Below are 25,609 nucleotides of genomic sequence, written 5' to 3'. Positions count from 1 at the left end.
CCAAGCTCCATGAATACATCAAGGAGAAGGCTCCAACGGATGACGTACTCAGAGAATGTCTCAGACAATGGGGAACAGAGGATGAGGCACTGGAAGAGGGACCATCATGGGAGGACAACCCCCTACACGGGATGTACCACTGGACCATAACTGAAGTGGCTGATCTCAAGAAGTCCTATCAGTGGCTAGAGAGGGCTAGCCTGAAGGACAGCACAGAGGCACTCATCCTGGCTGCTCAGGATCAGGCCCTGAGTACCAGAGCCATTGAGGCCCAGATATACCACATCAGACAAGACCCAAGGTGTAGGTTGTGCAAAGAAGCACCTGAGATGATCCAACACATAACTGCAGGGTGTAAGATGCTGGCAGGGAAAGCCTACATGGAACGCCATAACCAGGTGGCTGGCATAGTCTACCGAAACATTTGTGCGGAGTATGGACTGGAAACCCCAAGGTCAAAATGGGAAACACCTCCGAAGGTGGTGGAGAATGACAGAGCGAAGATCCTGTGGGACTTCCAGATCCAGACTGACAAGATGGTAATGGCGAACCAACCAGATATCGTGATCATAGATAAAGGGCAGAGGAAAGCCGTTGTAGTGGATGTAGCGGTCCCAAGTGATGGAAACATCAGAAAGAAGGAACACGAGAAACTCGAGAAATACCAAGGGCTCAGAGAGGAGCTGGAGAGAGCCTGGAAGGTAAAGGTGACAGTCGTGCCTGTGGTGGTCGGAGCACTCGGGGCAGTGACCCCCAAACTAGATGAGTGGTTGCAACACATCCCGGGAACAACATCGGACATCTCAGTCCAGAAAAGTGCATTGCTGGGAACAGCAAGGATACTGCGCAGAACCCTCAAGCTTCCTGGCCTCTGGTAGAGGACCCGAGTTGAATGAGGGACGGACACCACCCGAGGGGTGAGACGAGGATTATATATACAGTATATATACTGTATATACAGTATATATATATATACATACATATATATACCGGTATTGAATATTATTTCTTATTATATCGTCATCTATTAAATTTTTAAATTTTTGACAATTTTGATCGTCAGCAGATGTGGCAAATTGACTTATCTTGGCAGCTCTAACCCCGAAATAGAATTGATTGGCCCGTTGGTCATGTCACAGCTTTGATGGACACAAATTGTGAAGCATATGGACAAAAATATGTATCAATGATTCCTTTCAAGGAACAATGTTATCTGTTCTGTTTGAAAACTGACAAAGACAGTCAGCAGAGAGCAGGCCCGCAAACAACCCCAAATATGTGATGCATTCTTACATTTACAGTAGTTCCCGCTTTTCTCTTTTTGTTCAGTCTGAAGCTGAGAAACTGCAGCGGTTGAAGGAGCGAGTGGAGTCTCAGGAGGCAAAACTGAAGAAGATTCGAGCCATGAGAGGTCAAGTGGACTACAGTAAACTGATCAATGGGAACCTCTGTACGCCTGAACATACTCGTACTTTACACTCTCCAAAAGTAGTGGATGACAGTAACATCTTAACCAAACATCAACTTATCATGTTTTCTGTGTACAGCGGCAGAGATTGAGCATGTTAGCAGCTTGTTTCAGGAGAAGCAGGCTGAGCTGCAGTCTGCTGTGACTCGTGTTGACCAGGTACTTTGGGAATAGAGGAGGGGGGTTAAGGAGTCAAGTTCATGTCGCCCCAGGAACTATATGTCATCTATATTTAAACTGCTTCACCAGCTGACCCAACAACTGGAGGATCTGAGGAAAGGACGCCTTCAGCTGCATTCCGTTGCATCCCCGCAGGGGGCACCCAACCGACCCCAAGGTAGACACACTGGAATGAAAGCATCCCCACTCTCTAGCCCTGCTGCCTTAGAACTGAGGAAATTCTACCAAGAGCTGCAGGTAATAAAACGTGCTTTTGTTCATGCAAAGTTCTTGACAACACGGAAGGACATTTCTTGTGCTGTCGTGTCAGGTTCGCAACCGTCACAACTTGGAGCAGAGTAGCAAGTTAGCACACAACAAGGAGCTGTTGAACAAGAGGAATGCTCAGGTGACAGTGATGGATCAACGTATTGGAGACCTGAGGGAGCGACTGCAGAAGAAACGAGCAGAAGTACTCTCACGCCTGAAAATTTTTCTCTTTAGGTGACTGTTTTGTGACCTGCTTCATTGTCTACTTTGCATCTTGCAGTTGAGCCGTATAAATGGAGGAGGCCCACATTCTCCTCAAAGCTCCACTCGTCCGAGTGGTGGAGTCTCAGGCCGAGTGGCTGCCGTCTGCCCTTACATCCAAGCTCCACCTGAAGGGGGACAGAAGGCGGGGTACCACCTGTCACCTGACACATCCCCCAAACCCTCACAACTCAGTCATGTGCGCTCCCTTTCAGGTGGGTACAGATTATTGTTGAATCTCTCACCGAACTGCATAAGATTTCTTCCTCTGATATCTGCCAATTCTTTAACTGGCTACTTTTCTGTCTCCTTTTCCTGTTTTTTGCCTTCTTCCTGTCCTTTTTGTGTATTGTTGTTTTCATTTTCAACTCCGGCGTTAATGTTCATGGTTGCTGTTCACTTAATCACTCCATTATGATTATTGTTTGTCAATCTCGCTGTAATGTGATGTCATTTGTATGTCCTTGTATTACCCATAACTGTTGCTGTGGGGTCCCGTTTTCATTACTCGTGACCATGGTTGTCCCATTGATTGTGCTTTGTGGTTGTTATTGTGGCCGTGGGTGTGCTCATGCAGACGAGGACAAGAGTGGCATCTGCAAGTCTCCCAAGCAATGGAAAGTGTCTGATTTAGACATCACCCTGTCAGAGCCAAATGACTTACGCCCTCAGTCTCCTCATGGGGACCAGAGTAACAACAGTGAGTTTTTAAGGAAAAAATATTTTCTGTTTACAGGTCATAGCTCCTCACTTCTCCATTTTTATCACGGCCTGTCAATGACATGAATTCCAAAATACAAACCCTGTTCCAGTGAAGTTGGGACGTTATGTTAAACAATGATTTGCAAATCATGTTCAACCTATATTTTATTGAATGCACTACGAAGACAAGATATTAATGTTCAAACTGATAAAATTTTTAGCAAATAGTCATTAACTTAGAATTTTATGGCTGTTAAGTACAATTGCAAGGAATTTAGGGATTTAATCATCTACAATCCATAATATCATCAAAAAGTTCAGAAAATCTTGACAAATCACTGCATGTCAGCGGCAATGCCGAAAACCAACATTGAATGCCTGTGACCTTCCGTCCCTCAGCCGGCACTGCATTAAAAACCAACATCAGTTGTGTACCACATGGGCTCAGGAACACTTCAGAAAACCAATGTCAGTGATGACAGTTCAGGGCAACATCCAAGCTCATCTGAGTTTGGTTGATGCAACGTGGAAAAGTACTCTGTGGTCTGACGAGTCCACATTTCAAATTGTTTTTGGAAACTATGGACGTCATGTTGTCCGGGCCAAAGAGGAAAAGAACCATTCGGACTGTAATGGATGGGAAGTTTAAGATGAGATAAGAAGACAAGAAAACCTTTAATAGTCTCACAATGGAGAAATTCCCACTTCACAGCAGCAAAGTTATGAGAGGAAGAAGTAGAAGAACAAAATAAATAGGAGCTGCTGGAAAGGCAGCCACTCTTGCGGCACCATCTTGAAGTCAAAATAACACAACAAAACACATAAGACACAGACAGTCGTGCAATCTTAATCACTTTTCCTGCATACACTTTGTGGTTTGAAGCAGTTATAGATGAAAGAGGAGAGGATCAAAGTGTCCTTTCACCAGTGGATCAGAGACGTCATGCTGAAAATGTGCACACGTCTGCTACAAGCTAAGTTTTGAAAGCCAACACGAAGCTGTAGCGTCCATTGACGAAAAGAGATTGGCTCACATCTCCTGTCCCACGTAATCCGCTTCAAACTCCAAGCCGCGACTCCCAGTTCCACATCCGCACTCTGTGCTGACGCTCCTTTCTTCTCATCGTCGGCTCCTCAAGCCTTGCATCCATCCAGCCACAGACCGTCCAACAGCACCGATCTCTCCGCTGAACAAAGCGGGGCAGTGAAAAATGCTGCCCATTAAAGGTGCAAAAAAAACCACAAGCACCCCAGAGCTGTCCAGCAATGACAGTCAAATGGCACTGACATTCCTCCCAATCAAAAACAGTGCTAGTATACCCATGCTGCCGAGAAGGCGCAAGCACCGAGTCTCCTCCTTGATGAATGTTGTAGCCATAAAATGCTGAAGAACAATCCACATCCGGTCCACACGACGCAAAACAAAACAAAAAAAAAGTAAGGCTCATGAGAGCACTTGCCGACGGCTGCCTACTCGGGCACCATCTTGGACTTGGACTAAAAGCCAGTATCTGTGATGGTATGCGGCTGTGTTAGTGCCCATGGCATGGGTAACTTACACATCTGTGAATGCTGAAAGGTACATTCAGGTTTTGGAGTTACATCTGCTGTCATCCAAGCAACATCTTTTTCATGGACGCCCCTGTTTATTTCAGCAAGACAATGCCAAATCCCATTCTGCGCATTTTACGACGACGTGGCTTCGTAGTAAAAAGTGCGGGTACTGGACTGACCTGCCTGCAGTCCAGACCTGTCTCAGTGAAAATGCGTGGTGCATCATGAAGCCTAAAATACAACAATGGAGACCCGGGACTGTTAAACAGCTGAAGCTGTAAATCAAGCAAGAATGGGAAAGAATTCCACCTACAAAGCTTCAACAATGAGTGTGTTCACCCCCCAAATGTTTATTGAATGTTGTTAAAAGACAAGGTGAGGTAGCACAGTGGTAAACATGACCTGAACCAGCATTTTTGGAATGTGTTGTAGCCATAAAATCCCAAGTTTTTGATTATTTGCTAAGAACAAAGTTTATCAGTTTGAACATTAAATATCTTGTCTTTGTAGTGTATTCAATTCAATCTAATTGGAGCATGATTTGCAAATACCGTATTGGCCCAAATATAAGACGACCCCCTCTTTTTCAAGACTCAAGTTTGAAAAAAGACTTTGAACACCAAAGGAACTTCTATACAGAAAATAATTACAGTACATCTGAAACAAACGATTATAATATATTTGTGAGAAAAAGCATGTTATTTTGCCTCATTCAAATCTTAATATCTGAACATTTAAATATGTAAACTAAAGTGCAATCAGATTCGTAAATGAATGGCTTCTGGTTTTTGAAATGTAAATTACATCATAACTTCTCCTCAGCTGCCGGTTAACCTGGCCGATCTTTTCTCCAGATTGTCGCTATGTTTCTCCATTTTCTGTTATCTCTTCTATTATTTTCTTCTCTTTTCTTTCTTACCGCTATTTTTTTTTCTTTGTGCTACCACTATTTTTATTTTTTATTCTTTGTGCCAGGGGTTCACTTTGGCCTGGGGAGTCAAGTTCAGCATTCGCTTCAATGATATCTGGCGCCTTCTAGCGTCGTGAATGGGTTATAATGTCTAGACCCCGAATATAAGACGACCCCCACCTTTTCAGCCTTATTTCAATGTGCAAAACACCGTTTTATATTCGGGTCAATACGGTAATTGTATTCAGTTTTTATTTATGTTGAACGCAATGTCCCAACTTCAATGGAATTGGGTTTGAATGTGCATAAACTCCTGCGCTCAAATTTTTTATATTCAAACTGTATCTTCATTGTAAAGGAAGCAGGTGGTTATGAGACATAACATTGTCACCTTATAATGTGAAGTCCTTGTCTACAAGAACACCACCATATCTGATAGCCAGCAGCTGGTTGATGTTTTGTACCACACATACACGCCCACACTCCGTCACGTTTTGCGTGATGGTAGTTGTAGGACCCCAAAAAGCAGGGAGGACCAGGGTGGATTGACCAAAATGTATTTAACAAAAAATACACAGGAGTACAATGGAAAAAAAAAAACACTAAGTCGAAGTACTCAAAAAAATGCCTGGAAATCACAAGTATCAAACTAAACTACGACAGGAAACAAAACATGACAGGAGCACACATATGCTCACAGCTCACAATGCCCCAACCAAGACTGGCAGAAACTCAGGGAACTAAATACAAGCTAAGTGACGAGACAACGAGAAACACCTGGACAGCACGGGTTGAGGGAGCTAATTGGTTACACACAAGGAACACTGATAACGAGAACAGGTGGTGAAAAAAGGGCACATGAGGAATCAAAACCAAACGTAACCAGATCGAAACATGACAGTACCCCCCCCCCCCCCCCCCCCCCCCAAGGGACGGATCCCAGACGTCCCAAAGTCACCCAGTGGCCGGACTCTGTGGAAACAGGGCGGTACGCAACACTTGCGTCACCGGGGACGGGAACAGAGGGCGACAGCAGCCTTTGCCTCGCCGGGAACAGGGCCGGGTGACGGCAACCCTTGCCTCGCTGGGAATAGGGACGGAGGACGACGGCAACCTTTGCCTCGCCAGGAACAGGGACGGGCGGCGGCAACCCTTGCCTCATTGGGAATCGGGACGGAGGGCGACGGCAACCCTGGCCTTGCCGGAAACAGAAAAGGGAGGCAGTGGGACCAGGCCTCTAGTCCTGCGGGGTCCAGTGGTTGAGTCATTCTGTCACGTTTTGCGTGATGGTAGTTGTAGGACCCCAAAAAGCAGGGAGGCAGGGAGGACCAGGGTGGATTGACCAAAATGTATTTAACAAAAAATACACACAGGAGTACAATGGAAAAAACACTAAGTCGAAGTACTCAAAAAAATGCCTGGAAATCACAAGTATCAAACCAAACTACAACAGGAAACAAAACATGACAGGAGCACACATATGCTCACATACTCACAGCTCACAATGACCCAACCAAGACTGGCAGAAACGCAGGGAACTAAATACAAGCTAAGTGACGAGACAACGAGAAACACCTGGACAGCACACAAAGGGTTGAGGGAGCTAATTAGTTACACACAAGGAACACTGATAACGAGAACAGGTGGCGAAAAAAGGGCACATGAGGAATCAAAACCAAACGTAACCAGATCGAAACATAACACACTCATTGTATTTTTATAATGAGCACATTTACTTTCATCATGTTCTCCATGCTTCCAGAATTCAGATTCTGATTTTGTTCTGGTTAAAAACTACTTCAAAGGTGTGGTCCTGAGGTTGGTGAAGTTGTCTTCAGAATTATAGGTGTGTTGAAAAACAGAGCAAACCTCACAATCATCATAATAGCTTTTAGTTCCATGCACATAAATGTACACTATTGGTAATAATTCAAATTATTAATCAAATCAAAACATGACAAACAAATTTGCGAGTGTTTTATTCCTTCATACAAAATGAAAAGAGAAAATCCAGCTGTTCGAAAAACAAATATGTCTGCCTTTTGCTTTATGTTGATAATACAATACATTCTGATTGATATAGCACTTTCACAACAGCTGCAGCTGTAACAAAGTGCTTTACAAAACAGTTAACATCAATTAAAATAAACACACAACATAACATAAAAACACGGACAGTAATGCAATCTTAACCGCTTTTCCCTCATACGCTTTGTTATGTGAAGCAGTTCTAGATGAAAGAGAATCCAAGTGTCCTTTCACCAGTGGATCAGAGACGTCATGCTCAAAACGTGTATACATCTGCTACAAGCTAAATTTGAAAGTAAACAAGAAACTTTAGCATCCATGACGAAAAAAGAGATTGGTTCATATCTCATGTCCCATGTAAGTCAGTTTCACTTCCAAGCGGCGACTCTCAGTTCCAAATAGGCATCCGTGTTCCGCGCTGACGCCCCTCCCTCCTTATCCTCGGGTCCACAAGCCATCCATCCAGCCGCACCAATGCAGACTGTCCAACAGCACCACCATCTCCGCTGAACAAAACGGGGCTGTGAAAAATGCTGCTCCTTACAGGCGCAAAAAACACAAGTGCACAAATGGCACACCAGTGAAGAAGCATGCCCTCCACTCCAGCTGGTGCTGTAAACAAAAATGAAGAGAGCAGAATATGACAGAGCACAGATTTGGGGTCTGTGTCATCTTCAAGTATTCTGATCTATTCAAACAGATGAACGATCCCTTTATACAATAGATAGGATCAAAACCACAAGATGAGTAGTCCACAGATGTGCCATATCGCTTGTCTCGACCATCAAGTCTCAACTCTATGAGTGGCATATGTATCATATTCATTTTTTTAAGCAGTTAATGTAAAACAGCTGGACAGTTGACCAATGCTTTTGTCTTGTTTCTTCATTGCTTACCTCACACTGTCACAGCGGCAGACAAAGTGAGTTTGACCATTTGCACGCCAGAGAGGACACGAAAATATACCGGTTAGCTTGGCATGTGCTATCAGCTTCGACGACAAATGGATGTATTGAAATTAGTCCAAAAGGATAAGCGCTTTCAGAAAATGGATGGATGGATTTTTGTCAGAACACCCTGGATTTTTCTGCCAATTCACAGTGTACTGTGGGGGATCCTGGTGGCTCAAGTAGAATTTAAGGCTGTCAAAGCGCTTTGGACAACATATGGCTTAGTGTCGGTACTTCCTGTCTGACTGCCAAATCTGCATACCCACTTCCCTCCCTCCCTCACTAACTAACTAACTCACTAACTAATATTCTGCATCGAAAAACATTTATTTGCACAAATCCAACCACAGGATATCAACACAGAGAAGGGAGACTTGGACCAGGACTTTTTTTTTAATCCCATTGTAATCTTAAATGCCAAAGCAAATGCCACAGAGTTATTTATGGGCCTGGCTTGGGTGAAGTAGAAACGATGGTGTTGTAAATCATGTCAACAGGCTACTGGCACACACGTACACACAATTAGAGGAAGGTCAAATAACTCCTAAGCTTTTACATCTACGTTCTGCAATAATTTGTACAGATGTTTTCAGATCACTACTTTTTTTTTTTTTGTAAAGTGCAGCATCGCCGTGTTAGTTTTGATAAATATACAGTAGATGCATGTCTTTTCGTGCAGAGCACATTCACATTTTCTACCAACTAAATTTTGCAATTCTCTTGAGCTAATGTTACAAAAAAAAGTTATAAACCATGCATGCTCTCTGGAGTCCTGGGTTATATCAGCAGGCAACGTTTGATAATGTTTCTAAAAATAAACAGTCTTTGGAACAATAGCAACAAATTGATAATGCCTAGTCACTGTTTAGTCGGTGTTTTACATCATCCGGCAGCAGTGTACTGCCGTATCACATAGTGTAATGTTCAAGATTGTATTGTTCTTTTCACTGTAATGTCTACTACGATTTTATATTTGTCATTGGATGAAGAGACAAAAAAAGAGGTTTCAACATGTAGTCTTCTGCAGCAGGACAGAATGTGATGACAAGTGCTGCAGAGTGATTCCCTATCTGGACTTCAAGGCAGATAGCCAATTTTCCGAACTGTGCAGAGCTGACTGTTTACTTCCTGTTGTCACTTCTTTCGTCCTGAGGTCAGCGAGATAGTGCAGTGGCACTCAACGTGTTGTGCAGCTGATCTTACCGACCACAGGACTCAGTACATAATAAGTATTAGTCTGTATCAGCACGGTGACGTGGTTGTGCTGTACACAGCCGTGCCAAATGGTGAGATAACACTACTTAAAATAATCCTTGACAATGGGGACTTGTTGTTTTTGGAATGGAATTGTCCCACTAAAAACAACAAGTACTCTTATGAATTTTTATCAAATTCCGTATTTTGTCCACTATAAAGCGCCACTAAAAGCATTCAATTTTTTCAAAAGCCGACAGTGCACTCTATAATCCGATGTGCCTTACATAATAATTACAGCTGCAGCGGTTGTAAAAGCTCTATAGAAATAAAGCGGTATTGTATTGTATTTCCTTTAGCATAGGTCTGTCACATTGCGCGGTGGTGGTGGACCCCAAAAAGCAGGCAGGAGGGAGGAGCAGGGTGTATTTGAAGAAGTGTATTGATAAAACACAGAAAACTAAATCCTAAACAAACAAAGTCCAAAGTAGCAAACAACAACCATGACTGAAGCTCAAAACTATCAATAACAGAAACATGACCAGAAACATGACAAACAAACATGATAGCAGCAAAAAGCAACAGCAAACAAACGAACATGACAGTAGCAAAGAGCAAACAATGACCCGAACATGAGTGCTCTGGCTGGGAGTCCTTTTAAAGCCACTAATTATCTAACGACCAACAGGTGTGTAGCTGCAGGGAAAATCCCCACAGTGCCACCTGTTGGTCACAAACCGAAACATGACAAGCTCCATCTAATGGATGCATAATGCAACCGCATCCACTATTGTAGCTTCTATTCTATACAATTTATAATGCGGTGGGCCCGACATATGAAAAAAGTTTTAAATTGGGCCATTCATTGAAGGTGCGCCCTATACTCCGAAGCACCTTATAGTGTGGAAAATACGGTAAATATTTTTTTTTCATGGCAGCACACAAATGCTAAACAGACTAAAATAGTTTTAAGCAAATTTATTAATGAAGGATGGGACCATTTATCCCCTGAATTCAGCAGCCATAAATCAAGAGTCGGATGACTGGTGCTATCCACTGTGCCAGACAGTTATGTAACTCCACCAGCATGGAGAGAGAGTCTCAGTTAAATTGTTCCACTGCAAAGAAAATGAGCCCTGATTAAAAGGTCCCAGTGGCTCTTGTACATCCCATCCTGCAGACTTTAAGATATCCTTTATTTGTCCCACACTGGGGAAATTTACAGTCTACAGCAGCAAGATTGTGGGTAGAAAGAAGAAAGAAGAAAAAAACAAACACCGTACAATTAAGTGCAATATAAATACAAAATGGATAAGTCGCAGTGCTATTTACAATTGTTTTTCACATCATTTAATTATTATTATTATCATTATTATTTTTTTTATTCAGCAGCCTGACAGCAGTCGGTAGGAACGAGCGGCGGTATCTCTCCTTCTTGCAGCGCGGGTGTAACAGTCTCTGGCTGAAGGAGCTACCTAGTGCTGTCAGGGCGGGCTGGAGAGGGTGGGAGGGACTGTCCATCATAGCTTTTAGCTTAGTTAGCATCCTCCTGTTGCCCACCTCCTCCAGAGTGTCTAGGGAGCAGCCCAGGACAGAACTGGCCTTCCTGACCAGTCGCTCCAGTCTCTTTCTGTCCCGGGCCGAGATGCTCCCTGACCAGCTGACAATGCCATAATGGATGGCCGAGGCCACCACCGAGTTATAGAAAGTCTTGAGGAGTGACCCCTGAACCCCAAAAGACTTCAGTTTCCTGAGTAGGAAGAGTCGGTTCTGTCCTTTCCTAATCAGGGTGTTCGTGTTCGTAGACCAGTCCAGTTTGTTGTTCAGAAGAACACCTAGGTACTTGTAGGAGGTCACCCTCTCTATGTCCATATCCTGGATGTTCATCGGTGCTGGTGAGGACTGTTTCCTGCAGAAATCCACAACCAACTCCTTAGTTTTCCTCGGGTTGACCTGGAGGAGATTCTGCTGGCACCAGTCTACAAAGTCCTTCGTCAGTCCCTTGTACTCCCGATCGTCCCCCTCTGTAATGAGGCCAACAACCGCAGAGTCATCGGAGAACTTCTGAAGGTGGCAGTTTGGAGTGGCGTGTCTGAAGTCCGAGGTGTAGAGGATGAACAGGAATGGAGCCAGAACAGTCCCCTACGGCGCTCCAGTGCTGCAGAGAAGCCTGTCCGACTCACAGCTCTGCAACCTCACGTACTGCGGCCGGTTTGTGAGGTAGTCTATGATCCATGCTGTGAGATGGTGGTCCACTCCGGCGTTCTGCAGTTTGCCTCCCAGTAAGTTGGGCTGGATGGTGTTGAAGGCACTGGAGAAATCAAAGAACATGATTCTCACAGTGCTCCCAGCCTTCTCCAAGTGTGACAGCACTGAGTGGAGGAGGTAGATAATGGCGTCTTCCACGCCGATGCTAGGCTGATAGGCAAACTGCAGCGGGTCCAGTGCCGAGCTCACCAGCGGTTGAAGGTGGGCGAGGACGAGTCTCTCCAGCGTCTTCATCAGGTGAGACGTCAGCGCCACCGGTCTGTAGCTGTTCAGCTCCTTAGGGTGGGGGGTCTTGGGCACTGGGACCAGGCACGAAGTTTTCCACAGCTGTGGAGCTCTGCCCAGCTTCAGGCTCAGGTTGAACATGTGCTGGACAATGTCACACAGCTGGTCAGAGCAGGTCCTGAGGTCCTGCTGCCTTCCTCACATTCATCTTCCTCAGTTGGTTCCTCACCAGCTCTGTTGTGACGGACAGGCAGGAACCAGGTGACAGACTGGGTTGTTGAGAGCTGGTCGAAAGAGGAGGGGGAGGAGAAGAAGTCCTCAGTGAGCCCCCTGGCTCATTCTCTTTCGCCAACAGTCTTGAACTTGGGTCTTAAACTGGTCAGTGATTTTAAATTGCACCGGCAAATTGGTGCCGTTGTTAAATCCAGCTTCTTTCATCTTAGGCAGCTGGCTAAAGTAAAACCTTTCCTTTGTCATTTGCACTTTGAAACAGTCAATCCCCATTAAGTGTCTCCAGTTGGTCCAGAATGCTGCTGCTTGACCCTTGACTGGTACTCGTAAGTGGGAGCACATCACTCCTACTCTGGCATCCCTTCACTGGGTCCCTATACATTTTACAGTTCTTTTTAACATCCTATTATTTGTTTTTGGATCTTTAAATGGCCTCACCCGACCTTGAGCTCCTCCATCCCTCTCTTTGGAATGGCCTCCCGTTGAACGTTAGGCAAGCCTCCTCTCTGCCCATCTTTAAAACTCGTCTTAGAACTCGCTTTATTTTCGGGTTTTGAAACGGCATGAGACTTGATTTTTAGATTTACTGTTTTTGTGCTTTCTACTGTCGTTATTGATTTATTGTTTTATTGTTTGTTGTTGTATATATGATCTTTGCTCCCTATACAGCATTTGGTATACAGCAGTGGTGGTTTTCAAGTGCTCTATAAATACAGTTGAGATGACCGTTAATTGAGATAGATTTTAATATTGTATATATTGCATCACATAAGATTTAAGCATGTGACAAGCTCTACAAATTGATGTTTGAACAGCTTTTGGGAAGTTGCTCGGTTGTATTTGTGCTTCAGCATCAGATAACCTTAACCTTCGACAAATTAAATGTACTTGGTGGCCTCAGTGCCAGACCTTTAATTTCAGATTCTTGTTGTAAATAACTGAGGATACACCAGACCCGCACTGCTTTATTGCACACATGTATGTCCTTGACTGGATTTCAGTGCCTGTCTTGTCAATCAGGCGGCAAGTAAGTCTACATGGCCCATTCAGTGTATGTATCATATCATGTGACTTTCAATTTATGCCAACTTTTACTCCATGTCTTTATCCCCATTTCTCACACTTGATCTTATTTTCACAATTTTTCAACCACTTTTTTTTTTTTTGTAATGCTGTGATATGAGCAGTAGGTCATCTAACCTGTTGTCTGTCATGTCGTACAGCCAGTGAAGCATCGGGGCCAATGATTGGTAAAAATGGGTCGAATTGGAGGACCTACAGTGCAGAACAGGTACGCTTTATAGGCATGACATAAGACTTGAGACATATCCACACCATTAGATGTGAAGGGGGGAAAAAACAACTTTTAAATGCTTCTGTAGCTAAAAACACAAAAAAGCTACGACGCTATAGCTTTGGTTTTAAGTGTTTACTCTCAACTCCCACAGGGTCCATCAGTTACCGCTGACTTTCCTGATGCCTTTCTTCATGAATGTGCAAATGTCAGACATCTTGTAGAAAGAATTCCCAGGACAATAGAAACTGTTTCAAGAAAAGAAAGAGTCAGTTTTCAATCCATGTCTGTGCAATGGTCAAGTTAAAATTTCCCACTTATGTGAACGTTTGACAAGAAACGCTCAAAAGAAGATGCTCATGGTTGGCTGAGTTTTGGTTCCTGTTTTTTTTTTTTTTTTTCTTTTTGTCAGCATCTTCCTTCTGGTTATGGCACTTACCCCAGCACCAGCCACCAAGTAGCAGGGAATCATTGCTCCACCAGCTCCCTGCCCCGATCTGCTCCTGGCACATTGGGATGGCCCCGATCGAGCCCTGTGAACGCCACGTCGTCTTCTTCAACCTCTTCCTCCTCCTCTTCACAGCAAATTCAACAACGTATTGCTGTCCCTCCAACTTCAAACCAAGGTAACATCCGACCTGATGTTTAACCAAACATCCCCATTATAGGCAAGTGAGTGAAACCACATAAACCAATCATTGTTCTCCTTTTTGTATTGGTAGTCTACCAATATGTGATTAAAAACAAAAAACGTGTTCCTGACATCCTTACCTGAAGCCATCAATTTGTCTCACCTGATAGGCTCGAACACTGGCTCCCAGACTTTGTCCTTGCCACCTCAGAGTGAACGAACAGATCCACCTCCAGCAGTGGCTGTACGTCCTTACGTCCCTGACCATCCATCCAGGCCGCAGTCTCCAAGAAAGGGCCCTGCGACAATGAACAGCAGCTCCATCTACAGCATGTATCTTCAGCAGCCTCAGGCTAAGAATTATGGCTCACTCAGCAACAGGACTGCTGTTAAAGCAGGTAAACTAAACAGTAATAAAAGACAAATCCAGATTCTTCTGTCTTTTGAATCATTTCCTTTCTGCCCCACAGTCTATGGGAAACCCATCCTGCCAACCTCCTCCACATCTCCATCCCCTCTTCCTTTTCTCCACGGCGGAACAAGAACAGAAGATGCTACAGACAAGGAAGGAGTAAGGGGAGTTGGAGGAGGAGAACCCATTGATGGGTCAAATTTACCGCCTGCGAGTGTGGACAACATTCCTCGTCCTCTCAGTCCTACTAAGCTCACTCCAGTTGGTAGGTTGTACAGGATAAAATCAGTGATATCCCGCTACCTGCAAACATTAAGAAGTTTCATCACTTGGTCACAGGACCACATTTTCTTGTGATACAAACTCCCAGTAATCGAACCCACGCACTGTATTAAGTGTTCTACGGGTTACAGTCAGTGGTACTAAAGAAACGACAGGAAGCAGAGCTGGAGGTGGTGGAAATGAAGATGTCGAGGTTTTCTTTTGGATCCACCAGGTTGGGTTGGATTACAAAATGCTTAGCATAGGGAAAAGCTGAAAGGAGAAAATGACTTGCAAATGCTAAATTCTGACATACACAATGATGTTAAGTTCCATTGAGTCTCACAGTTTTTTGTGTATTTTTCATTAGGCAAGGCAATTTTATTTATGTAGCACATTTCATGCACAAAAGCAATTCAATGTGCTTCACACAACTACAAGCATTTACAAATACAACTGTTAAGGACACTCAGAAGCAAAGCAGGTAAATAGCAGCTTAGAAAAATTAACAGAATGTAAATTGACACCATTTAAACACAGGAACAGAAAACTTAAGATGAAATAAAAGTAGAGTTTTTAAATAAGTCAAAGACAAAATGAATAAAAATTGTTTGGAGGAACTTAATTAAAGTTATGGGGGGCGGGAAAAAGCAATGTTTGGTATTTCCCCCTGAGATATGACTTCACTTCTGTTGGCAGTTTATTCCATTTGTGTGCAGCATAACAGCTAAATGCAGATTCACCATGTTTACTTTAAATTTTCGGCTCGACTCCACTGAGGCTAATTTTATATTCACTCAGCATTTCTGTCATATATTCAAGATTCAGACCATTCTGTGATTTTTAGACCAGTAGCAGAATTTTAAAATTGGTTCTACTGCTAACTGGGAGCCAGTGTAAAACCTTTAGCATTGTAGTAATATGGTCTGATCTCTTTGTTTTGGTCAGAACCCAAGCTGTAGTTTTCTGAATGTTTTCTGCAGCTTTTTGATGCCCTTTTGAGGCAGTTCAGTAAGAAGACGATGACAATAATCAAGTCCACTGGTGATAAAAGCATGGATAAGTTTCTCCTGATCTGCTTGGAGTATGCAACTAGTCAGGATGTTTTTCAGCTGGTAAAAGGCTGTTTTGGAGTTTGAGTTGATATGATGGATGACAGGTCTGAGTCAGCAGCCCAGGATTCTTGACTCGGATTTTGGTTTCAAAAGACAGTGACTGCAGGTGTTTTCTCAGAGAAATCCTTTTTTTTTTCTTTATTGCCAAAAACAATTACCTCCATTTTGTTTTGGTTAAGAGGAAGAAAATTTTGGTTCATCCAGTTGTTGAATTGCTCTAGACGTTGACACAATATGTTCATTGAACTGATGTCATTCGGGGAATTAATAAATACAGCTGTATGTCATCTGTATATACGTGACGGCCAACATTGGCTTTCTGAAGCATTTGACCCAAAGGTAACATGTATGGGCTGAATGGTAAGATTCCAAGGCCTGAGTCTTGACGGACCCCGGTTGTCAAGGTCATTCAACCATATTCAGTCGAGTGAATCTACCCTGCATCAGACTGGCTGGATTAATGGTTTTATCATTTCAAAGGCAGAATTTTGCTTGTCGTTCTCTGTTTGCATCTCAGTAGATAAATTGGTGTCCATCAGATGGGTGTTCACTCATGCAAAAATCTTGGTAGCATCAGTGACTTATGAAATTCACAAACAAGTTTCTTAATATTTCTATGATACCATCTGTTTTCAGCCCACTCTCAACTACGCTATCAAAACGATGCTGACCTGGAAGTCCTTCGCCGACGTCTCAGCAATGCCCCACGACCTCTGAAGAAGCGGGGTTCGATTACTGAACCTGAGGGCCCACAGGGGCCAAACATTCAAAAGCTACTGTACCAGAGGTTTGTGCGGAACCCCTTTCTATTTTCTCTGCCTAGTTTTAGTCGTTCATATTGAGGGTTGATTGAGTGGTCATTTTTTGTCGTGATCTGCAGGTTTAACACTTTGGCTGGAGGCATGGAAGGGGTCTCAGGTAGGATTTTGTCACCTCAGTGACTCTCATCTCCATAATACAGTACATCATGGTTCAATCGTCAACATTGCGCACTCTTTATTTTAGGCAGTACTTTCTACCAGCCTGATTGTCTTTTGAGTGACATGGACAACATCCAATCTGCCAAGGGGAATGTCGAACCATGTGAAAAGCATGCCAGCTTGACAACAGAGGACGCAGAAGTTCAAAATTTGAACTTGGACTGTCGCCACTTATCACCGGGGGCCATTGAAACGGCTACCACGGGAGAAGTGAGAGAGAATGGGTCACCACAAACGAACCTTGCCTCAAAACCTGTTAAGTCTGAAGATCAGAATAATAATCAAAGCAGTTCGAGTTCGGCCCACAGCGTGACAAGTCAGGCCTCCCCTTCACCATCACCGCCTACCCCACCTTCAAAGCCGAAGGTAATGTATTGCGCCTTTTGGTGCTTTGAAGAGTTAATACGATCCCCGCATGCTCGCGACAGGAGCAGGGCTACGTTTCACAAACATTGACTTTGTCTTCCATTTCGACTCTGTCTATATCCAGTTGGCTTTTGCTGCATTACCACCAGTGGAAAAAAGGTGGCAGTATTGCGACACCATTGGGGAACAAGGATTTTTTGGGGGGCGGTGCCAGTGCCAACTCAAATGTCAATATATACAAGTTGCACCTGAACATAAATTGCAGGAGCAGCCAAACGATGAAAAAGGCTGTAATTTATCATCTGAAAAATATGGTATTTAGATTTATTCTCATAAAAATAAACTATGACTTAATTATTATTGTACCGTTAATTTATTTCCTATTTTTGATTGTATTATGATTTGATTCTCATGTTTCACTTCTTCAATTACAATTTAGTCTCTTATTGGCATGACCTGTTTTCTCGTCATGGTCTGAAGTTTACTACTGCTGGTTATTGAGCCCTTATGTAGCTGCTAATGTTGTGTTGTCTTTCCACCTGTCTCGCTTTCTTATCAGGTGAAGCGAACCAACTTGAAAAAGCCTTCATCAGAGCGCACGGGCCATGGGCTGAGAGTCAAGTTTAACCCTCTAGCTCTGCTGCTTGATGCATCGTTAGAAGGAGAGTTTGATCTGGTGCAGAGAATTATATATGAGGTAAATCGCAGCGTTGGTATTGTCTTATTTTAATAGGACAAATCAGTTTTGCATTTCATAAAAAGCACAACACAATGTGCAGAGAGAGTTTTGCAATGAACTCCATTCTCTTCCATTTTCTGAGATTGGGTTGCAGGGGCAATACCTTTAACAGGGAAGTCTAGACTTCCACTTTATATGGCTTTTCTCAATGCAGAGAAGTAGCGTCTCCATTCTGAGCTCCTCGCAGATCACCGAGCTTCTCACCCTATCATGAAAGGAGAGCCCGGACACCCCGCTGAGGAAATTCAATTCATCTGTCTGTATGAACTGTGTTGCAAAAGAAAAAAAAAGCTCCTTCACCGAATTTACTTTAAATGATGAGGCTATTGAGATGGGTCATGGGAGCATAGCTTGGATCAGATCATGCATCATACTATATATATGTACAATTGAAAATGATTGTGGAGGTGATAATTCTTCGTCCAGAGGAGAATCTATGAACAGTCACTTACCTGACACTTTTTTTTGTTTTGTATTTTCACCTGTCCTATTCTGCTGCTGCGGGTCTATAAGCCTTTTCATGCAAGAATGGTTTTGCTGAGCAACGGTCGAGTTCTATTTGTATTGTGATGGATATTTACTGGAAATACGCTCAGAGAGAACACGCTTTGATAAGAAACAAACAGAGAGAAATGGGACAACAGAGCAAAAAAAAACAACAACAACAACAGACTAATGATAGTATAAAATGTTACATGACCTGGGTTGGATTCTGTGTGTTATATGGGCTAGGACGGCAGTGCCACACACTGCAAGAAAGCAGCAATGCTGTGGCCAACTGTTGGCCCTCAGTCTTCCCACTAATGCAATCCACAGCGCCCCTAAAACATGTATGGACTGTATGTTGTGAGTGTGCTAGGGAAAGGAAGGGAGGCAAAGGCCAACGATCATTGTGTCCTTTCAAGCATGCCCCTGCCCACCCATACTGTGTCATGAGTGTATACATAGCAGGCATTTCATTCTGGTCTCTACATCAGCGGTCCCCAACCTTTTTTGCCCCACAGACCTGTTTAACGTCAGATAACATTTTCAGGGACTGGCCTTTAAGGCCGGATAAATACAACAAAATAATATGATATGACCTGCATGAAAACTGTGGTATTTTCAGAACATAATAATAAAGATGAATCATGGCACGAGGAACGTCCAATCTGGCTGCAACACTCTCTGGTCACGAGATAACGTTTAAACCTGCCTTCAAAATAAGATACAAAGTGCATGAAAAATACAACTCACCATCGCTGCATATTATGCAGGGTGGGCTTGGTGCGTGGGAATCTCCCGTTGAGATAAATCCGTAGTTTAAGTCGGACTCCTGATACTGTCATTCAAATGTAGCCTTCTTTTTCTTGAAAATTGTAGGCTGCTCTTCTGTCTCCTGGCTGGGCCATTTCCCATTCCCAAAGACGTTTGTTTTTTATTCATTTTGCTAGCTCCTGGGTTTCATGTTAGCGGTAACCTATCACGTGATCGAGAAGCGTGCCTTGACCTGCGTCAAAAGTGACATACAGTCGACGCATGCAACAGAGAATCCGATGGTTTTTCAAAATAAATTTTTTTTCAGATTCCAAAATAAATAAAAAGGAAGGAATGTAAGTTATTTATTCTCTCTGTGCCACCCGGTACCGGTCCGCAGCCCAGGGGTTGAGGACCGCTGCTCTAAATGACATCCAATACAAGTGCTAAAAACTATCAGAGCCTTTGAAACGTTTTTGATAATACCTTTTTAATTGCTTTCCAGGTGGAAAATCCCAGTATGCCAAATGATGAAGGCATCACTCCTCTCCACAATGCTGTTTGTGCTGGCCACCACCACATTGTCAAGTTCCTGCTGGACTTTGGAGTGAATGTGAATGCAGCAGACAGTGATGGATGGTCAGTACCTTCAGTTAGTCACACAATTGGTAATAGCATTTGCATTCGACGTGGACAGTACTATATTAAATGTCGAACAATGGTAGCTGGAAAAATATGGGGCTACAATGAGAATTGCATTTCTGAGTCCATTTTGACCAAGCTAATTTTGCAACATCAGAGGGAGAGATGGGCATCTGCATTTACCAGGTGTTTGGTTTAATAACCACTGCATTTAACTTAAATTAAGTGAACTTTCAACTTCAGCATGTTCACGCAGCAATCCTGCATACAATGTTTAAATCATTGTCATCGTACACTATGATTAGAGCTGAGTGGAGTAACCAAAAAGTGTACTCCGGTAGAGAGAACTGTTACTTTAGAATAATATGACTCAAGTTGAAGTAGAGTAGTCCTCCAAATAATTACTTACGAGTAAAAAATTACTCAGCAAAAAACTGCTAAAGTACTGAGTAACTGTGAGTAACCTCTGATTTGTATTTAATATATTGTTGACCCTCAGATTTGGTTTTAAGAGAATCAATGTAACAAAAATAAATAAAAATAACTACCGTATTTTCTGCACGAAAAGGCACACCTAAAAGCCTTCAATTTTCATAAAAGCTGACAGTGCGCTTTAAAATCCAATGCGCCTTGTATATGGTCATTACGGTAATATTTCGTGATTTGCCATATATTTGACTGTATCAAGACCCCAAAATGGCTCCTTGCAAGAGACATGCTTACAACGCAGAGTTTAAACTTAAGGCGATCGATTACGCAGTCGAACATGGAAATAGAGGGTGAGAGAGTTCAACGTTAACGAGTCAATGGTGCGGAAATGGCGGAAGCAACAAGATGCCCTGTACCAGGAAAAGAAGACTAAACAGAGCTTCAGAGGAAACAAAGCACGATGGCCACAGTTGGAGGACCAACTCGAGCAGTGGGTTGTTGAGTGGAGGGCAGCAAGTAGAGTTGCCTCTACAGTCACGATTCGAATAAAGGCAAAAGCGCTGGCACAGGAACTTGAAATAAATGAATTTAGTGGCAGTCCTTCTTGGTGCTTTCGGTTTATGAAAAGATGTCATCTCTCCATCCACGCACCAACCACTGTTTCACAGCAACTGCCTGAAGACTACCAAGAAAAGCTGGCCACTTTCCACGCACAGTGCAAAAATAAGATCACTGCTAAAAAAAATCCGACCAGACCACATCGTCAACATGGACAAAGTTCCACTCACCTCTGATATTCCTGTGAGCCGCACTGTGAATAAAATGGGTGCACGTATGGTGAATGTTCGCACCACATGGAATGAGAAAGCATCCTTCACCGCAAACAATAGAAAATAGGCAATGTGGTTCATAGCATTCTGCAAACCAAATTCAAATGTAATTGGATTTGTTTTTTTCATACGAGTGGCCTTTACATCTGTATGTCCTACTTTACTCACGTTTTGGTGGTTCCTTTATCCTCAGGACGCCTCTACACTGTGCCGCTTCTTGTAACAGTGTCCATCTCTGTAAAATGCTGGTCGAATCAGGGGCAGCCATTTTTGCCCAAACCATCAGTGATGTTGAAACAGCGGCAGACAAATGTGAAGAAATGGAGGAAGGTTACACACAGTGTTCTCAGTTCCTTTATGGTAAGTACTGAACATAACATAAGCAGGATGTGAATCAAAATAGAATTTAGCTGTTGAATCAAAAGATCTCATTCACTCAGATTATATGGCAATGATACGTTGCGTTAGGACGGGGGTCGGCAACATGCGGCTCCAGAGCCGCATGTGGCTCTTTGGCGACATCTAATGGCTCCCTGGAGCTTTATAAAACATGTTTGAAAATGGAAAAAGATTTTGATAGTAGGCTAATATAGCTCAAATAGTTATAGATACATGTTACAGCTCCGAAAAAGGAGAGTCGTGGTGTTGGTTTTTTAAAACGTACACTTTATTTATGCTTTTAACAGTCTCGACAAACACATACACGTCTGCGTCCGACTCCATGCCTGCTCTCTTCTCGTTCAACTCGAGAGACGTTAAAAGACAGCCTCTGAAAAACGGAAATTAATGATCACTTCATTGACACTAAGAAAAGCGAAAATAATTCACCAAAACAAAAAAATCAAGTGAGGAAATCACAAAATAAATTCTATGGGCGTTTGTGAACACACAACAAAGGAATAAATAACATAAACAATTCCGAGACAGTCCAGTCTCCTACATACATAGAGCACATACATGTTTCCTTCATTGTAAATTTTATAGAAGGCTTTTATTTTTTTTGCGGCTCCAGACATATTTGTTTTTTGTTTCTTTTGTCCTATATGGCTCTTTCAACATTTTGGGTTGCCGACCCCTGCGTTAGGACATCCTCGGTCTCAGAGTGTGTCTTTGTGTCAGGTGTTCAGGAAAAGTTGGGCGTGATGAACAAAGGCTTGGTCTACGCGCTCTGGGACTACACAGCCCAGCAAGCTGATGAGCTAACCATCAGTGAGGGGGACTCGCTCGTCATACTGCGACGGCGTGACGACACCGAGACGGATTGGTGGTGGGCTCGACTCAATGACCGTGAGGGATATGTTCCCAGGAACTTGCTCGGGGTACGACACTGTACAGCTCACTGACATCCAAAATCGTATTATACTTGCCAATCATATTCACTTGGCACAGCCACACATTGATGAAGGTTGAGAGTTTGAGTTTCAGTTTTGCGTGTTATAGGTTCTCTTCACTTTGACTGTATATGAGGCTCATTCAATAAATAAGGTGAACTTGTAATAAAGATGGAAGGTTACTTTTTTTTTCAACGTAGTCTCCCAGCACTGTCACCCACTTTTCGCATCGATGCACAAGCTTCCATATTCCATCCATCCATCCATTTTCCGAACCGCTTGATCCTCACTAGGGTCGTGGGGGGTGCTGGAGCCTATCCCAGCCATCTCCGGGCAGTAGGCGGCGGACACCCTGAATCAGTTGCCAGCCAATCGCAGGGCACACAGAGACGAACAACCATCCACGCCCACACTCACACCTAGGGACAATTTAGAGCGTCCAATCAGCCTGACATGCATGTTTTTGGAATGTGGGAGGAAACCGGAGCACCCGGAGAAAACCCACGCAGGCCCGGGGAGAACATGCAAACTCCACACAGGGAGGCCGGAGCTGGAATCGAACCCGGTACCTCTGCACTGTGAAGCCGACGTGCTAACCACTGGACTACCGGGCCGCCCCCTTCCATATTCCATGCATCCATTTTCCAATTTGCTTTATCCTCACAAGAGTCGCGGGGGGTGCCCGAGCCTATCCCAGCTGTCGGCGAGCAGAAGGTGGGGGACACCCTGAATTGGTTGGCAGCCAATTGCAGGGCACACACAGACAAACAATCATCCACGCTCACACTCACCCCTATGGACAATTTGGAGTGGTCCATTAACCTGCCACGCATGTTTTTGGGAGAAGGGAACCGGAGTACCCGGAGAAAACCCACACAGGCACGGGGAGAACATGCAAACTCCACACAGGGAGGCCGGAGCTGAACCCTGCACCTACCTCTGCACTGTGAGGTCGACGTGCTAACCACTGGACCACCGGGCCGCCCCTTCCATATTCCCTCAGCGTAAAAAAAATCTTTGGACTGATGCCTCAGCCAGTCGCTCACAAAACTTTTGACTTCATCGTCACTTTCAAACTTTATGCCTCTCGTGAATGCTTTGAAGGGACCAAACAGGGGAAGGGCTGAAAGGGGGATAACGGAGCAGTTCCCTGCCCAGTTCCTTGATTGTCTGTACCGTTTAGGCTGCTGTGTGAGGCTTTGCGTTTTCATGATACGAGATGACTCCTTCTGACTGATGACCCCTGCGTTTGTTCTTGATGTCTTTCTTGACCTGCCTCACTAGTTCACAGTAGTTGGCACCAAGTTTGAACGTGACAAAGTCAAAAGTGTTTTCAGCGACTGGCTGGGACACCAGTCCAAAGATTTTTAGGCTGATGGAATATGGAAGCTTGTGCACAGATGAGAAAAGTGTGTCAAAGTACTGGGAGACTACGTTGAAAAAGTTTTTTTAAAAAGTTAGCTTCGATCTGTATTAGAAGTCTTTATACTGAAAAATTCACCTTATTTATGGAATGACCTGCATATTTTGGAACAGTTCAGAGTTGAAGGTGAAGATGTCCATCTGGCTTTGGCTTTTTTTGCAGTATGTAGTGCATTTATTGTTGTGCAGTCTATCATAATATTCACTCACTGTGTTTGTCTCCAGCTATATCCAAGGATCAAACCCAGACAACGTTCCCTGGCCTGAAGCTCAGCTCAACAGCCTTGTGCACATTCATCGGCAGATCAAGGAGAGAAAGCAATGTGTGCTTTAGGTGGAGATGTGCAGTCGAGATTCAAATTAGATGAGAAAAAAAATGTATCCTACTGTCCCTGAACACTAACACGTTATGTTAACATTTTTGGATGGTGTTTCAATGGAGAGTGATGACTATTTTTGTACGGTTTTCACAGAATTATAAACTCCCAGTTGGCTACTGTTATTATCATTCTGCGAGCTTCACAGTATATAGTTTTTGCCTGTACGTTTAAATGTAACATATGGAGGAATGTTTGTGACAAGGGTGACGTGGATGTGATGATTCACAATGCGCCGGGTGGATGAATGCAAATATTTGGCTGACTCATAATGAAGGTGAGACGTTGTTGGTTCTGAGGTTGCAGTTGAAGCAGTTCTAAAAAGGAAATTAAGATTTTTCTCAAACAAGCATGCACTGAGGATGCCCACACAGAGCATGATAAAAGGGACCCAACACACGACAATGTTAACTCGCGTATCTGCCCCCGAACTTTGCAGAGACAACTGAGGAGATGAAGAACCAAAGGAAAATAAGAATGTGGTTGAGAGTATTTCGAAGACAGATTTGTAAAACCAAAATACATTTCGATAGTTTGGAGTTGCAGTTCATTTGACAAACCGATGAATTTGTTTGTGTTTTTTCTTACAACATTGCTAATACCGAGACAATACTAAACAAATTATGAGACTCTGAGTCAAGAGGTTTTTTTTCTCCCACACATGTTGGGAAAACATGCAATACCACATGTCTGTGAAGGGTATGGTAACAGATTTTTTTTTCTTGCTTTAATGATGGACCTTCTATTAAATGTTATTATTCAATCACCTATCCAGCATCATGAGGCGCTTTAATGTGGACTATTTCAACATCAGTGAGCTCTGTACATTTAGAATGTTGCACAAGAGTGAGGAACTTGATAAATGATTTCACTTTGGTACCCCCAAAATGGAGCCGACTTATTGGGCTTCCCTGAGAAAGCAGAAATGAACCAAACATACAGTAATACATTTTTTCTCTTCATTAATGCAAGTTCATAACAATGCTCTGCATGTATACTCTGCAGTTTAAATTAAAGAACTGCAACAATTTTGCTCTCATTTTTCACGGGCTGAACCGAAAGACTTTCTTTACATCTACAAAAGGTTCATTTCCCTCACATATCGTTTACAATCCTGTCTAAATCTGTGTTGGCACCTCTCCTTTGCCCAGATAATCCATTCACCTCACAGGATGCTGATTTGACAACATAATTATTGCACACGTGTGGCCGAGGTTGCCCGCAACATAAGGTCACATTCAAATTTGCAGTTTTACCGTACCGTAGGGCAGTGGTCCCCAACCTTTTTTGCCCCACGGACCGGTTTAATGTCAGACAATATTTT

General features: G+C 43.4%; 1 protein-coding gene across 7 annotated transcripts in view; it reads left to right on the top strand.

The window, feature by feature from the left end:
- The window catches only part of LOC147196752 (apoptosis-stimulating of p53 protein 1-like), an 87,380-nt gene extending 62,067 nt beyond the window's left edge, over positions 1-25,313 (top strand). For 5 of the 7 annotated variants that reach the window (XM_086126908.1, XM_086126907.1, XM_086126910.1 and 2 more), the window contains 18 exons: positions 1,330-1,450; positions 1,548-1,627; positions 1,718-1,885; positions 1,959-2,099; positions 2,178-2,373; positions 2,736-2,858; positions 13,444-13,511; positions 13,927-14,140; positions 14,316-14,543; positions 14,616-14,822; positions 16,570-16,720; positions 16,814-16,851; positions 16,939-17,279; positions 17,839-17,976; positions 19,760-19,893; positions 21,349-21,515; positions 22,275-22,474; positions 24,134-25,313. In XM_086126908.1, the coding sequence (XP_085983034.1) occupies positions 1,330-1,450; positions 1,548-1,627; positions 1,718-1,885; positions 1,959-2,099; positions 2,178-2,373; positions 2,736-2,858; positions 13,444-13,511; positions 13,927-14,140; positions 14,316-14,543; positions 14,616-14,822; positions 16,570-16,720; positions 16,814-16,851; positions 16,939-17,279; positions 17,839-17,976; positions 19,760-19,893; positions 21,349-21,515; positions 22,275-22,474; positions 24,134-24,175 (2,757 nt within the window). In that variant the 3' untranslated portion in view covers positions 24,176-25,313. The remainder of the gene's footprint in view (positions 1-1,329; positions 1,451-1,547; positions 1,628-1,717; positions 1,886-1,958; positions 2,100-2,177; positions 2,374-2,735; positions 2,859-13,443; positions 13,512-13,926; positions 14,141-14,315; positions 14,544-14,615; positions 14,823-16,569; positions 16,721-16,813; positions 16,852-16,938; positions 17,280-17,838; positions 17,977-19,759; positions 19,894-21,348; positions 21,516-22,274; positions 22,475-24,133) is intronic. The other 2 variants (XR_015102644.1, XM_086126909.1) reach the window with 2 other exon arrangements.
- Positions 25,314-25,609: the final 296 nt, after the last annotated feature.

Source organism: Hippocampus guttulatus, chromosome 13 (genome assembly GCF_054856545.1).
Source record: "Hippocampus guttulatus isolate MCC_2025c chromosome 13, RoL_Hgut_1.0, whole genome shotgun sequence".
NCBI classification, from domain to species: domain Eukaryota; kingdom Metazoa; phylum Chordata; class Actinopteri; order Syngnathiformes; family Syngnathidae; genus Hippocampus; species Hippocampus guttulatus.
This window is presented reverse-complemented; position numbering and strand designations above follow the sequence as displayed.